General features: G+C 50.4%; 1 protein-coding gene across 9 annotated transcripts in view; it reads left to right on the plus strand.

Moving 5' to 3' along the window:
* The window catches only part of LOC119956134 (neutral alpha-glucosidase C-like), a 232,267-nt gene that overhangs the window by 171,994 nt on the left and 43,552 nt on the right, over positions 1-16,721 (plus strand). For all 9 annotated transcript variants that reach the window (XR_005458597.1, XM_038783039.1, XM_038783063.1 and 6 more), the window contains 3 exons: positions 212-455; positions 1,351-1,415; positions 6,357-6,433. Coding sequence is in view for 8 of the 9 variants with exons in the window: in XM_038783039.1 (XP_038638967.1) it covers positions 212-455; positions 1,351-1,415; positions 6,357-6,433 (386 nt within the window). In the remaining variant the exon portion in view is untranslated. The remainder of the gene's footprint in view (positions 1-211; positions 456-1,350; positions 1,416-6,356; positions 6,434-16,721) is intronic.

Below are 16,721 nucleotides of genomic sequence, written 5' to 3' on the forward strand. Positions count from 1 at the left end.
TGTGAAGCAACTGTGCTGACTGCTGTGCTACCGTGCTGCCCCTGGCAGAGCTGTGGCAGGGAGTTCAAAGCCTTCTGCCTCCTGGCTTTTCAAGGAACTGTGTCTGTTCAAAGTTTCTCTGAAGATGTGAGAATGTTCTAAGAAATAGGATTGTACACCACTGCCCTCTATTCTGTCTTCTGCCCTTACAAAGTTCTCTTACTTTCTTCAGCTGACGTCGGTGGGTTTATGCAGAATCCTGAACCAGAGCTCCTTGTTCGCTGGTACCAAGCTGCTGCATATCAACCTTTCTTCAGGAACCATTCCCATACGGAGACAGAGCGGCGAGAGCCATGGTTGTTTGGAGATAATATCACTAGGATTATCCGGGAAACAATTCGAGAACGATATGCACTGCTGCCATTCTGGTACACACTCTTCTACATGGCCCATACCAAGGCAGAGCCAATAATCAGGTAAACAGGATCGCCACATGTCCAATAAATTTAGGGTGTTCATTGGTGCATGGTGATTTACGGAATGCTTAATTATGAGTTACAAGGCGTAAGGGTCAGATCAGTTCAAGTGTTTTATGCCAGCAGTTTACGCCCCAGAATAATGGTTACTTGAGGAACTGATGCTCAAATCTCCCTTTCCCCTGAAGAATTAAAAAAAATAAATTTAGAATACCCAATTCTTTTTATTTCTAATAAAGGGGCAATTTAGCATGGCCAATCCACCGACCATGCATATCTTTTTGGGTTGTGGGGGTGAGACCCACGCAGACACAGGGAACATGTGCAAACTTCACACGGACAGTGACGAGGCTGGGATCGAATCTGGGTCCTTGGCGCCGTGAGGCAGCAATGCTAACTACTACGCCACAGTGCTGCCCTTTCATCTGAAGATGTTAACATGGTTGTGGGCCAGTTACTTAGGTGCCAGCAGCCGTTTGGTACCTCAACCAAGTAGTCATTATTTTTTGATGTTGTATAGACTTTACCCACTACCCAATAAACTCAGCTATCCAGGAAGCTTTCACTAAATACAAGTCCTTTTCAACATATCACTCAATCCTCTAATTTTATGCTTTACCCAATGCTCCTGTGAGTTACTTTGGCTTTGAATTACAAAAGAATAAACCACACCAATGATGCTGAGACTTGATAGTGCATGACTCAATCACATTGTTTGTGGGATATGATATTTGTGTTCTATGTGGGGATTCTTTGCTGGCTTATATATATGGATTGTGTTCCCCATTTTTGTTACTCAGCACTAGCATCAAATGTTTGCAAGTCAAATACAAATACTCCTGTCAGTCGAATTTTTCTGATTCTAGTAAGTGACTTTTGGCATTTTCCTTCATAGGCCTTTATGGGTGGAGTTTCCTGAGGAGGTCAACACATTTGCAGTTGATGATGAGTACATGATAGGTACAGTACATAATCACCCCTTACATATAAGGACAGCAATGACTTGCCCATTAATTAATTGCAAACATATTCTGTGACTAGGCTAGGTCATAAACAATGAGGAGGACAATAGTAGACTTTAGACATGGACATCCAGTGATCCAGGCAAGCACGCCATAGATGAAAATGAATGCAGAACAGTGTGAAGTGATGCATTCTGGAAAAAGAATTAGAAGCAGTAATATAAAGTAAATGCTATGATTTCAATGGCCCTGCAGGAATAAAGAAACCTGGGGTTCATATACACAAATCTTTGAAGATGGTAGGGCAAGTTAGTACCGATGTTAAAATGCAAACATGATCTATGGCTTTATAGAGGGAGACATAATGCAAAGGGAAATATATTGAGCTGGATTCTCCGCTGCCTGACACCAGCAGCGAGAATCGCGTTCAGGCGGAGAATGTCGACTGGAGATGTGATGCTCCGGTTCCCTGCGGGTGGCAGCAGCGAGGTTGGCGCCCTATGCTGGTGGCCCCATGCAAATCCATAATTTGCATAGATTTGACAGCGATTATCAAGTTGGGCACTGGCTAATGCACCCCTCCGCAATGCTCCACCTCTATCAGGTGGGAGTCACATGGGTGTGAATTTGTACAAGTTTTTACAAGCAGAACCTGCTCGCCATGGCTATTCAGGGGAGAAAGAAGGTAAGAAAACTCAAAATTTTTTGGGCTTGCTGGGGACGACTGCCTGGACCTTGGGGAGTAGTGGGGAATGACTTGGTGGAACTGTGTGCACTCAAGAGTGCCCCCTTGGGATCGGGCTGGCCTGTCTCAGACCCACATTGAACCCCACCTCTTTGCTGCAACTTGCAGGCTCCTGGCTGTTCACACTGCTGACTGCTCACTATATGCTGTGTACGCTCAGAGAGCCTCTGGTCATGTGTGAATCCACCCAGCCCACCCATCTGGAAACATAGAACATAGAACATAGAACAGTACAGCACAGAACAGGCCCTTCGGCCCTCGATGTTGTGCCGAGCAATGATCACCCTACTTAAACCACGTAACCCGTATACCCGTAACCCAACAATCCCCCCATTAACCTTACACTACGGGCAATTTATCATGGCCAATCCACCTAACCCGCACATCTTTGGACTGTGGGAGGAAACCGGAGCACCCGGAGGAAACCCACGCACACACAGGGAGGATGTGCAGACTCCACACAGACAGTGACCCAGCCGGGAATCGAACCTGGGACCCTGGAGCTGTGAAGCATTGATGCTAACCACCATGCTACCGTGAGGCCCCAACCCTCAGATCCCAGCAGTATCATCAAGTGGATTGGCGTGGCCATGCTCAGTCATTGGCACTCCTCAGTGCACACCTCAGAAGTGATGCCCCACAGCAGAGGAAGCAGGGGAATCACAGAACTAGCCCACCCCTCAGGATCCCGGGATGTCTCCAGGTGCTGCATGTCCACCGCGCCCCTGTTCCCATCCATTCTGCCCCGTCCAGGAAACTAGACCACCTCTCTGTCACAACCTGTGTGTTACAGCCAGGCTCCTCTTCACACTGCAGCTAACCTCCCAGCAAATGCACACATCCCTCGCTCGCCCTCAACTGTTGCACCTGCCCACACACCAGCTTCTTAGCATGAAGGCGATTGGCACATTGACCGTCTCCACCACACAACCAGTTGCCATCCTGTTGGCGTGAAAACACGCCACCCAGTTCCACCCACAATAGACCCAACTGGGGGAAAAAGGACAGGGATCACAGAGTGTATCGCTGAAATCACAGGTACTCCTGTTACCAAGGACAGGTGGCAAGGATTGAGGCTCTCCAAGTCACAGGCCGGGTGCCACTCACTGATGGGGACAGGGGTGCAGTGCGGATGACAGTTATATTGAGTTCAATTCAGATCATAACCTCTGCCCTACCTTTTCAGATGTCAGCTGTTGGTTATGATTCTGCTATTCCCATTTAAACCCATCTTTTGTTTCTTGTCATATTACTAATTCCTTTTGCCATGCACCATCATCTCTTTTGACATTCAATTTCTCCTGCTTTCAACTTATCTAGGCAATTTCCTTTTGCTCTTCCCCACTCTCAAATGTCCCTATCTCCCTACATGCTTAAAACCTGTTACATCACTATCTTTTCCCTGTTTTAACAAAAGGTTAGTGAACTAAATCTTGATGAATCACGTTGACCGGGGAATCACATAGAAACCTATTAAATTCTAACAGGGCTAGACAGGATAAATGCAGCAAGGATGTTTCCGATGGTGGGGGAGTCCAGAACCAGGGGTCATAATTTGAGGATACGGGGTAGACCATTTAGGACTTCGATGAGGAGAAATGTCTTCACCCAGAGAGTGATCAGCCTGTGGAAAGGCTACGACAAGTAGTAGTTGAGGCCAAAACATAGTGGCAGGAATTCTCCGGCCATTGGTATTCATTTTTGCCACTGGCAGCAAACCACTGCCCATGGGTTTCCCGGCAATGTGAAGTGGCTTCAATAGGAAATCTCATTGACAAACGGCAGGAAGAAAGAATCCCACCACCAGCGAACAGCATGCTGCCAAGAAACATGTGGCTGCAGGATCAGAGAATCCTGCCCAGTCTGTCTTCAAGAAGGAGTTACATATAGTGCTAGGAGTAAAAGGGCTCAAAGGATATAGAGGGGGGAAGGCAGGAACAGGCTGTTGAGTTGGATGATCAGCCATGATCATAATGAATGGCAGAGCAGGTTCAAAGGGCTGAATAGCCTAATCTGGCTCCTATTTAGAACATAGAACATAGAAAAATACAGCACAGAACAGGCCCTTCGGCCCATGATGTTGTGCCGAACCTTTGTCCTAGATTAATCATAGATTATCATAGAATTTACAGTGCAGAAAGAGGCCATTCAGCCCATCGTGTCTGCACCGGCTCATGGAAAGAGCACCCTACCCACGGTCAACACTTCCACACTATCACATAACCCAGTAACCCCACCCAACACTAAGGGCAATTTTGCACACTAAGGGCAATTTATCATGGCCAATCCACCTAACCTGCACATCTTTGGATGATGGGAGGAAACCGGAGCACCCGGAGGAAACCCACGCACGCATGGGGAGGATGTGCAGACTCCACACAGACAGTGACCCAAGCCGGAATCGAACCTGGGACCCTGGAGTTGTGAAGCAATTGTGCTATCCACAATGCTACCGTGCTGCCCTTAAGAACAAATTAATCTACACTCCATTATTCTACCGTAATCCATGCACCTATCCAATAGACGCTTGAAGGTCCCTAATGGCACCTTGGCATTTCCTGTGTTTCTCCACATATTTTCCACATTTTCGAGATAACATTGGAGATGGTTGGAAGATGTCGTTAGCACATTCTTTTATCTCTTGGACTTCGATCCATTTCCAGTCTTTGGATAAATAAAAGTCTCATTTCATGGGCGCGATTTAACTGTATGCCACACGAGCATTCTATCGCGAGATCTAATGCGATCCTGCGAGTCAAGGCGAGCTGGATCCCTTCCACAATGGATGGGATCTAAACTTGCATATCTAAGTGTGCTGTTAGGCACACTTGGATATGTCTCTACCTGATCTAACCACTGCCCGCGATCGAATCCCTTTGCCGAGGAGACCCAAGCCGGGTGCTCTTTCGCATTGGCCTTCACAAATGGGGACCTGGTGAAACGGATTTTGGGAGGGTGGGGGTCTCACAGATAATTAGAGGTGCCCAAGTGGTCGGCCTCTGGGCAGGTGACAACCTGGCACTGCTGATGCCACCCAGGCACCTTGGCACTGCCAACCTGGCACTCTGTCACCATGCCACGGTGGAATTCCTTCCCAACCCGTGGATCGGGCCCGGAGGCGCCATGCCCTTATGAGGTGGGGTGAGTAGGGCTCTACCAATTAAGTGAGACTCCATGGTCTGTAGTTCCCTGGCTTATCTTTTTGTCCATAACAAACTTAAATTGTACCATATTACCAAAATTCTCCATTATTAAAAGATTGAAGAATAAAGGGATTAAGGGTTATGGTGTTTGGTGCTGAGTCCACAAAAGATCAGCCATGATGTCATTGAATGGCGGAGCAGGCTCGAGGGGCCAGATGGCCTACTCCTGCTCCTAGTTCTTATGTTCTTATTATGTGGGGCCAAGATTGGGTAGAGTGGTCAATTGTCAGGGAGGATAGATTTCAGGTGATTGGTGGAAATCTTGGATGGAACATGAGGAAAAACATTTTCACCATCCAGAATTCGCTGCCCAAATTTTCTGGTCAAGGCAGAAACGCTCCACTCATTTAAAAGGTACCTGGAACTGCACCTGAAGTGCTGTAACCTACAAGGCTACGAACCAATTGCTGAAAAGTGGGATTAAATGAACAGCTGGTTTCTTTTTTCTCTCTTTTGTGACTGGCGCAAACCCAATTGGCTGAATGGCCTTTCTGTGCCATAATCTTTTTATGATTCTGTGGTTCTATTGTTGAATATGGCAATGAAATGCCACAGGTTCAGGAGCTAGAGTTAGAACACATTGTTGGGACAGAGTAGGGAATCTTCACTCTGCCTCTCCAATGCTTTAGCTAATTTAGCTGTCCTATCGTTGCACACCAAAAGTAGAATAATTCTGTCGTCGTCAAACATTTCCAGTGGAAAAATTAGTTACAAAATGCAGTAGTTGTCTCCTCCAATTTGAAACTTTAGTTCAATGCTACTGAAGAAATAATTAATTACGTTTTTCTTGCTGATGGAGAGGAGGTTTTGTCTGTGAATGTTAACATTTCTCCCTAAAACATTTGCCAACTTAGGTTCTGAGAAAGGTATTTTCCCTTTAATTGGGATGAGAGAGTCTCTTCAAAATAAGAAGCAGAGAAAATAACTAGACGATCTACGGTAAATTCACTAACTTCAATGCAAATTGCTGTACTGTTCTTGCAATCCTTAGGAGAAGCCTTGCTGATACATCCAGTGGTTGAAGCTGGGATAACAGAAGTGAATGTGTTACTTCCTGGGATGGGAGAGGTGAGTTAAAGACTTTGTGATGTGTGTAAAAGTAGGCATAGCTTTTAACCTGCTGTATAATTGTGCCAATGAATTAAATGGAATTTACAGCAAAGAAAAGTTCATTTGACAAAATAATAATGCTGGTATTTATAACAGCCACAAGCTGCCTCCCACCCCCTTCATCTAACACCTTCCGATTTCCTTTGTCCTCTTGGAGTTATCTAGCTTCCCGTTAAATATAACTATACTATTTGCCTTTATCAGTCTACGTGATGGTGACTCACAATTTAACTACTATCTGAGTAAAGTAGAAATGACTAAGCTTCAATTATTTTTGTGATTGGGAATACAACTTTTTTCCCACAAGTTTAAATGCTTTTTTCTATTTTCATTCACTTCACTATCATCCCCCCATTTCCAGACATCTTGGGCTGGATTTTCCACCCTGCCGCGCCACATTTCTGCCTCGACCTGCCAGCGGGATTCTCCGTTATGCCGACCGGTCAATGGAGTTTCCCATTGTGGGGCAGCCTCACGCCGTCGGGAAGCCCCCGGGGCCCGGCAAAACATAGAATCCCGCAGGCAGAGAATCCCGCCCCACATTTCCATGTAAAAGAATGATTCCAATGCTATGAGGGAAAGATGGATACTGAAGAGGATATCTTTGGGGAAGCTTGGCGTCAAAAGACCTGCTTTAGAAAGGCCTATACATTTGGCTAAATGAGTGCCTAAAATTCCAGTATAGTGGGCAAGAAGTCAGTGCTCATGAACAGCTGGAAGTGAACTGCCCTCACAGTAGTATCAGCAAAAATATAGATATCCAGGAAAACTACATCCACATGCTGCCTAACCTATGGTTCTGAAAGGGAAAGCTACAGGCCACCTGCAAAAAGGTAAATTTGTAAAACCAAATCTTTTCGGTGGAGGTCGAAGATGCAGGAGCGATCCTCCTAGCCCCATATTAAAACCACTGGTCACTGCTGCCCATCACTTGCCTCGTCTTCTAATTTTCTCTGCATCTCCACTCCCAGTTTACCCTTCCTTTCATGGCTCCTTCCTTTGTTTCTAATACTTCCTGCCGAACACCTCCCACATCACTCTCCTCTGATGACACAATGACCCAAAATTTCAATCTCCTTCATCCTTGAGCTGTTTGAGAATGCCCAGCAGCTTTCGGTAACTTTCCAGGTTCAATTAACTGAGGTTCAAGACCAAATATCTGGTGCAGTTCAGGACTATCTACTCAGACTCAAGATTCATAGAATAGAATCGTAGGATCCCTAAAGTGCAGAAGGAGGGCATTCAGCCCATCGAGTCTACACCGATCCTCTGAAAGGGCACTCTACCGAGGCTCATTCCCCCACCCTATCCCCGTAACCCCATCTAGGGGCAATTTGGCATAGCTGATCCACCCAACCAGCACGTCTTTGGACTTTGAGAGGAAACCGGAGCACCCGGAGAAAACCCACGCATCCCTGAATTTCTAGGCTATAACATTTTTTTACTGCAGGACTTTGAAGGAATACTATTTTTGGGAGGGAGTTTAACATCAATGGGATGAGTAATAATCTAAAGTCAGAACTAATAATCTAGATGTTCAGCAGCAGTGTGCAGCCTCTGTATCTGCTCAGTTCTGAGCAGGGCTTATCTTCAGATCCTAGAATCAGATCCATAAACCAAGACATCATAAATCAACTTAATCAACCAAAGTACATAAATCCAGACTGTCAATCAACCACATAAATCCAGACATCACAAGGTAATGTAAATTCATATGCGACCAAAACAACATAAATCCAGGTCATCATCAAGACCATGTAAATCTATAAATCAACACAGTGTAACATTGCAATAGTTATAGGGGATTCAATTGTAAAGGGAATAGATAGGCAAACGCGACTCCAGGATGGTATGATGGTATGTTGCTTCCCTGGTGCTAGGATCAAGGATGTCTCGGAATGGATACAGGGCATTCTGGAGGGGGAGGGTGAATAGCCAGTGGTCATGGTACACATCGGTACAAACGACATAGATAAAAAAAGGGATGAGGTCCTAAAGGCAGAATACAGGGAGCTAGGAAGGAAGTTAAGAAATATGTCCTCAAAGGTAGTGATCTCAAGATTACTACCAGTGCCACGTGCTAGTCAGAGTAGAAATGACAGGACATATAGGATGAATACGTGATTGAAGAGAAAGTGTCGGGGGAGGGTTTCAGATTCCTGGGGCATTGGGACTGGTTCTGGGGGAGGTGGGATCTGTACAAACTGGACGGGTTACACCTGGGCAGGACTGGAACTGATGTCCGAGGGGGGCTATTTGCTAGAGCGGTTGGGGAGGGTTTCAACTAAAATGCCAGGGGGATGGGAACCCATGCAAGGAGTCAGAGTAAGAGGGAGCAAGGACAAAAGCTAAAAGTAGAAAAGTGATTAAGAAAGTGATAGGTGGAGAAACCAAGGACAAAATTCAAACAGGGCAGTAGAGAAAAATATTGGGAGCAAGACGAGCATTGTGAAAAAGACAAACTTAAAGGCTCTGTGCCTTAATGCACAGAGCATTTGCAATAAAGTGGATGAACTAATCGCGCAGATAGATATAAATGGGTATGATATAATTGAGAGTACGGAGACATGGCTGCAGGGTGAACAGGGATGGGAACTGAATGTCGAGGGTTCTCAGTATTTAGGAAGGACAGACATAAAATAAAGGGTGGTGGCGAGGCACTGTTGGTTAAAGAGGAAATTAACACAGTAGTGAGAAAGAATATTGGCTCTGAAAATGTGGAATCTGTATGGGTAGAGTTGAGAAATACCAAGGGACAAAAAACATCATGGGGTGTCATATATAGACCCCCAAACTGCAATGGTGAGGATGGGAATGGCATTAAACAAGAAATTAGTGATGCATGTAATAAGGGAATATTGGTGATCATGGGTGATTTTAATCTTCACACAGATTGGGCAAATCAAATTAGCTACAATGCCGTAGAGGAGGAATTCCTGCAGTGTATACGGGATTTTTTCTTGACCAATATGTGGAGGAACCAACTAGAAAGTAGGCCATCTTAGATAGGGTACTGTGTAATGAGAAGGGAATCATTGCCAATCTGGCTGTACGAGACCCCTTAGGTATGAGCGACCATAACATGATAGAATTTTTTATCGAGATGGAGAGTGAGTAGTTGATTTGGAGACTAGGGTACTGAATCTTAATAAAGATATGAGGATATGAGGCATGAGTTGGCCTTGATAGATTGGAGAGAGTTACTTAAAGGGATGACAGTGGATAGAAAATGGCAAACATTCAAGGAATGCATGGAGGAACTACAGCAACTGTTCATTCCTGTCTGGCACAAAAGCAAAGGGGTAAGAGGGCCAATCCATGGCTTACAAAGGAAATTAGAAATAGTGTCCGACCCAAGGAAGAAGCATACAGATTGGCCAAGAAAAATAATAGGTCTGAGGATTGGGAACAGTTTAGAATTCAGCAAAGAAGGACAAAGGGATTGATTAAGATGGGGAAGTACAGTACGAAAGGAAGCTTGCAGGGAACATAAAGACTGACACTAAGATTTTCTACACCCATCTTTCCCGCGCCTCCCGCCAATGGGGATCCTAGACAGAATAGTCTCTGGGAGGGATGAAGGGGAGGGTAGAGTCTCGGGTATTATAAGGTGCTCATGAGGGAGGAAGGGTCCCAGACAGAGGAACTGAAACTTAAATGGGAGGAGGAGCTAGGCGGGGGAAATGGAGGATGGGCTGTGGGCAGAGGCCCTGAGTAGGGTAAACTCGACCGCGACATGTGCTAGGCTCGGGCTGATCCAATTTAAGGTCGTTCACCGGGCCCATATGACGGTGGCTCGGATGAGCAAATTTTTCGGGATAGAGGACAAATGCGCTAGGTGCGCGGGAGGACCAGCGAACCATGTTCACATGTTTTGGGCATGCCCTGTGCTGAGGGGGTACTGGGAGGGATTTGCGGGGGTCATGTCCCAGGTGCTAAAAACAAGGGTGGTGATGAGCCCAGGGGTGGCAATTTTTGGGGTTTCGGAAGACCCGGGCGTCCAGGGGGAGAAAGAGGCCGATGTGCTGGCCTTTGCTTCCCTGATAGCCCGGCGACGAATACTATTGGCGTGGAGGGACTCAAAGCCCCCGAAGACAGAGTGGTGGCTTGCGGACATGTCGAGTTTCCTGGGGATGGAAAAAATCAAGTTCGCCTTGAGGGGTTCTGTGCAGGGGTTCACCCGGATGGTGGCAACCATTTATTGACTTCTTTGCGGGAGAGTGAGCGTCAGCAGGGGGGGGGGGGGGGGGGGGGGGGGGGGGGGGGGGTAGAGTAGAGTAGGAGGGAAAATATGGCGGGTAGTACCGGGGGAGGGGAGCGGGCTTGTGCAATATGTTACGGTGGAAGTATTGAAAGAACGTGGATGTTTGCACATTTTTGCCTTTTTTGCTTCCTTTCTGATGATGTCTGTAACTGTTTATAAAGCCAAAAACTACCTCAATAAAATTGTTTATTAAAAAAAAAAAAAAAAAGATTTTCTACAGATATTACATAGAATTTACAGTGCAGAAGGAGGCCATTCGGTCCATCGAGTCTGCACTGGCTCCTGGAAAGAGCACCCTACCCAAGGTTAACACCTCCACCCTATCCCCATAACCCAGTAACCCCACCCAACACTAAGGCCAATTTTGGACACTAAGGGCAATTTATCATGGCCAATCCACCTAACCTGCACATCTTTGGACTATGGGAGGAAACCGGAGCACCCGGAGGAAACCAATGCACACACGGGGAGGATGTGCAGACTCCGCACAGACAGTGACCCAAGCCGGAATCGAACCTGGGACCCTGGAGCTGTGAAGTGATTGTGCTATCCACAATGCTACCGTGCTGCCCAATATGTGAAGAGAAAGAGATCGGAAAAGAGATATGTCGGTCCACTGCAGACAGAAACAGGGGAATGCATAATAAGGGACAAAGAAATGGCTGAGAAATTAAATACATACTTTGGTTCTGTCTTCACAAATGAGGACACAAATCAGATCCCAGAAATGTTGGAGAATGAAAGTTTTAGTAAGAGGGAAGAACTGAGAGAGATCAACATGAGTAGAGAAATGGTGCTGGGAAAACTGATGGGGTTGAAGGTGGATAAATCCCCAGGATCTGAGAATCTGCATCCCAGAATGCTTAAGGAGGTGGCTCTGGAAATAGTGGATGCATTGGTGGTCATCTTCCGGGATTCTATAGACTCTGGAACTGTCCCTGCAGATTGGAGGATAGCTCACGTCACTCCGATATTCAGAAAGGGAGGTAGAGAGAAAGCAGGGAATTATAGACCAGTAAGTCTAACCATCGTTTAGTGGGGAAAAATGCTTGAATCCATTATCAAAGACTTTATAGCAGAACATTTAGAAAGCAGTGGCAGGATCAGTCAGAGTTCAGCATGGATTTATGAAGGGAAAATGATGCTTGACAAAATCTGTTGGAATTCTTTTTGAAGAGGTAACCAGTACAGTCGACACGGGGGAGCCAGTCGATGTGGTTATATTTGGGCGCGATTCTCGGACTCACGACGGTTCGGAGAATAGCGGGCGTCGGAAATTTTTACGGCGACGCTGTTCCGACGCCCTCCCGCCTATCTCTGAACCCCGCAAATTGTCGGAGTCGCGTTTCCCGACAAACGCCTCCTTCCCGCCCCTGACACGACCAGAATCGCCACTGAGAGCCCCCCCGCTATTCACCGGCCCGGATGGGACGACAAGTTCCCGACGTCATGGCGCCCTGTTTGGACGTCGTGAAACACACCTGCTTTTAAATTCGTCAACCAGTCGGCCTGGCTGACGACTGCTTGGAGGAGGTCAGGGCACCACTCTGCGCACCGCTCAGCGCACCGCTCAGCGCACCGCTCGAGTCTGGCCACAATGGGGAAGGCATCCCTGGGAACGGGAGGGGGTCCAGAGCGGGGGCAGTGGGGGGGAGACGGGGGAGGCAGTGGGGAGACCGGGGGAGGCAGTGGGGGGCGACGGAGGGGGGGGGGGGGTGTTAGGTAGAGAGTGAGCGTCCAACCCCCGTAACAAATGTCTGCCACATGCCATGGTGTGCAGGTGACGAGGACACGGCCGCTGGTTCCCCTGTGGCTTCCGGCCACAGGCCACTGACGCACCCGTGAGGAGGCCATAGTTTACTGGCCGTTGGATGCAGAAAGTGACCAGGGGTTAGGCTGACCGCGTTGTCAGCAGCGCGACCAGGCCACGGGACACACTGGTATCCCATGGCTGGCGGCTGCCGAGGTGTCGACTAACGTCCGTCTAAATGTCCAGTTTCTCTGCCTTCTACCACCCTTCTGTAGGTAGCACGATGCATGGGGAACAGAACGGCTATGTTCTGCGCAGGGTTGGGCCGCTCTACTGGATTTGGAGATGCAGCAGCATCCACACCACAACCCGCAGTGGCTGCAGGGCCAGCTGCAGCAGCAGAGGAAGGGCCGAGGAGTTGCCAGTCGTCGAGCAGCATGGGGGGGGGAGGAGGAGGAGGAGGAGGAGGAAGAGGAAGAGGAGAGAGTGAGGGTGCAGCCACGGCGTCAGAGGCGACGACCAAAGCCGAGGGTGTACCGTGTCCGGGTCTCTTTCGTAACAATGCCGGACATCACCTGCAGGAGAAGACTCCGGCTGAGTAGGCAGGCGGTGATACATATCTGCGAACTCCTGTCGCACCCGCCCACGTGGAACGGGGGGAGGACACGCGAATCACGGTAGCCATCAAGGTGACGGTCGCTCTGAACTTCTATGCTACCGGCTCCTTCCAAGTCTCCGGAGCGGGGACGTCTCTGGGATCTCCCAGTCATCGGTGCACAGGTGCATCCGGGATGTGACCGACGCCCTCTATGCCATCGCCGATCGCTACATCACCTTTTCCCGAGGACCCAAGCAAGTCAAGGACTCACGAGCCTGTGGATTTGCCAGTGTGGCCGGGATACCGAGGGTTCAGGGGTCAATCGACTGTGTTCACGTCCCCATGCGCCCGCCTGCTGTGGACAAGGAAGTGTTCACAAACATGAGGGGGACATACTCCATTAATGTCCAGGTGGGTATGCGACCCCCACATGAGGTTCATGAACGTCTGTGCAAGGTTCCCAGGGAGTGTGCATGACTCCTACATACTAGCGCAGTCGTTCATCCCTGCGATGTTTGAGGGACGTCCCCCGGCTGAGGGGCTGGTTGCTAGGTGACAGGGGTTATCCGCTGAGGTCTTGGCTGATGACGCCTATACGGAGGCCTCAGACCAATGCGGAAACACGATACAACGAGGCCCATGCAGCAACCAGGGGTGTGGTGGAGGCGCTGCCTTGGCCTCCTGAAGATGAGATTCAGGTGCCTGGACCGCTCCGGAGGGGCCCTGCAGTACCAGGCCGACAGGGTCGCTCGCATTGTAGTGGTCTGCTGTGCGCTGCACAACATCGCGATGCAGAGGGGAGATGACCTGTTGCAGGAGGCGGAGGGAGAAGCTAGTGGCAGTGGTTGCCAGCACAGAGGAGGAGGAGGAGGAGGAGGAGGAGTACGATGGTGGAGTGGCGTGGCGCAGCACGCCAGACACGACCCAGGTGCTGGTGATTTCCAGGAGGGCGGCACGACGGACCCGGCAAGGACGGCGGGCACGCGACGCCCTGGTCGGCAGCACGGTTCACGCATCGCATTGTGACGTCCCCGATGAACACCAACCACCACCGCATCGCTAGTCATGCAGAGGGTCACCACACAATGCCACCACCACAACCCACCCCCCCCCCCCCCCACCCCCCCCCCCCCCCCCCCCCCCCCCCTCAGTGTACACTGCTCCACTTCGACATGACGCTTATCACTGGGTACAGACGGAATGGCACAACATTGATGGCTGTGTCAGCGGGTGTGATCAGTGCCATGTGGAATGATGACAAGCCCGCTCTGCGAAGAGCTGTGAGCTCAGAATCGTTAGAGAGAGTCTGACCCATGGCAATAGCTGAACCATCCACCTTGGTGGCCGCTGAGTTCGTCACTGACACTCCATCACGTGCCCGCGTGGGCTAGCTGTGGGAGGGGGTAGGGGCAGGGACTGCACACCCGGCACCGAGGGTTTCACCACCCCTCAACCCCCAGCGACACTCGGTCACCATCACGATTCCTGTGGCTGTGGAACAATCACACGGTATTACAAGTAAGGTGGAAACAGTGCGTTTAATATTAACAATTATTTACAGGTGCCCTAGCCCCTACAAACTAAACTGTGCCCTTCACCCGTGCCAACTTACTCAGTGTCTATCTTAGTTGCCTTACGGGCCTACCACTACGTCTAAGTGAATCCCCAGATGATACAGCAGGAGTGGAGGAGGATTGCTGCGAATCGCCCCCCTCGACTCGTTTCTCCTTGGCTATGCGTTTCCTGGGGCGACCCGGCCTTGATGGGCCAGGCTGCTCTGCGGGCGTCTCGGGTGACATTGTGCCACCCTGCTCTGCCTGCTGCCCACCTGATGCACCAGGGATGGGACGGGGGGAGGCCGAGAATTCCGGGACGTCCCGTGATGGAGTTAATGGGACGGGCCCCGAAACCTCCTCCCTCGGGGAGTCCGGTGGCCCCCGGGCCTCACTTTGGGACAGAGGTGCGAGCGGGGAGGTTCCCCGTCGCACCACCGACACCTGGCGCTGCCAGTCCTGGAGGCCTGCAACGGTATCCACCAGGATCCGAAGGTTTTGCAGAGACGGAGTCCAGGGGAGTTAGACATTCCCGCCAGGGACTGTGCGATCTCAACCTGTGTGTGCACGACGCCATCCAGCACATGTGTCAGGCGGTTGATGGTCTCCGCGACCGACTGCTGGGACTGTGCTATCGACTGCTGGGACTGTGCCATGGCGTGCTGCGACTGGCCAATGACCTGCTGAGACTCGGCCATGGCCCGCAGGGCGCCGGCAATGTCGTTTTGGCTCTGGCACATTGCTGCCTGTGAGAGGGCAACCCTGTCCAGGGCCGAGGATGACGCGTGCACATTAACCCCAACGTCTTGCATAACCTGACCCATTGCCTCCACCGCGGATGTCACCCGTGCGGTGTCAGACTGGGTCTCTGCCATGAGCGGCACCACTCCCTGCTCTTGGACGCGGTTCGACTCCTCTAACAGCGTCTGCAGAGCCAGGAAGGCTGCCCTCCTCCCGCCATTGTTTCCCTGGGTTTCCTGAGGCATCGGCTGTGCGGGTGGGTTGAGAAACTCCAGGAACTCTGAAAACGTCTGGGAGCCAGCTGCATCCTGGGCCTGGTCTGGCCTCCGCGAGTCCGGGCCCTCTGTTGCTCCGACCTCCACCTGCTGTACCTGCTCAGCTGTGATGTGCCAACCAGACTGTGCCCCAGGAGACTCATCACTAAATAGGCCCGCCGGGGTGTGTATCTCTGGGATGATGGATGTGGTGGGAGAAAGCAGTGCCGCAAGCCCGACGCTCTCAATGCTTAGAGCCTCGTCCATGGTGTGGGGCTGCTCAGCGACAGGAGGGTTGTCCCTGGCCATTTCTGGTGGTGGTGGTGGACTTCGAACCCTCTGTGCTTCCTGGTCCGCAGATTGGGTTGGGGCGGATAGGGCTGCCCGCTGATCGGGCACCCTCTGTTGTGAGGCCCCGGGTGAGGTGGCGGCAGATTCCTGTCTCCGTCTGGAGGCAGACGGCCCTGGTCGTTCGGCATCACGTCCTAGGGAAGAGAATGAGACGGGTTATTTCGATTTGCTCGGCAGGCCGCTGGACGGTCCCAGTGGGCAGGGTTTGTGAAGGGACAGAGGATGGGGGAGGTGTCCCAGTGGGCAGGGTTTGTGAAGGGACAGAGGATGGGGGAGGTGTCCCAGTGGGCAGGGTTTGTGAAGGGACAGAGGATGGGGGAGGGGTGAGTGTTTGTCAGGGAGGGTTGTCTCACTGCTGCAGTTCCGCCAACCTCGCATTGCGCGATATCGCGGGTGGCAGACCCCCCAACAAGGTCCAGTGCCCTCTGTTCAAAGGTGCTGAGGGGGTGCATGTTGGGCGAACCCCCTCCAGTCTTGTGCCGCTCACGGTGGTTATGAGCGGCCTTGGCCTGTTGGGGGGAGGGAACATAGGTAGATCATTACAAAACGGTAGGTATCAGCAGTCCGTTCAGATACTGGCACAGTTTGGGGGGGGGCAAGTTGTCATCAGACGATTGCATCTCTCCTCGGGGCCAGAGCGCTGGGTCTGTGACAACTTTGTGAATCACCCTCAAATTACTCTGCCCCAATCCCTCTCCCCCCCCCCCCCCCCCCCCCCCCCCCCCCCCCCCCCGG

The sequence above is a fragment of the Scyliorhinus canicula genome, chromosome 2, assembly GCF_902713615.1.
Source record: "Scyliorhinus canicula chromosome 2, sScyCan1.1, whole genome shotgun sequence".
In the NCBI taxonomy this organism is placed as follows: Eukaryota; Metazoa; Chordata; class Chondrichthyes; order Carcharhiniformes; family Scyliorhinidae; genus Scyliorhinus; species Scyliorhinus canicula.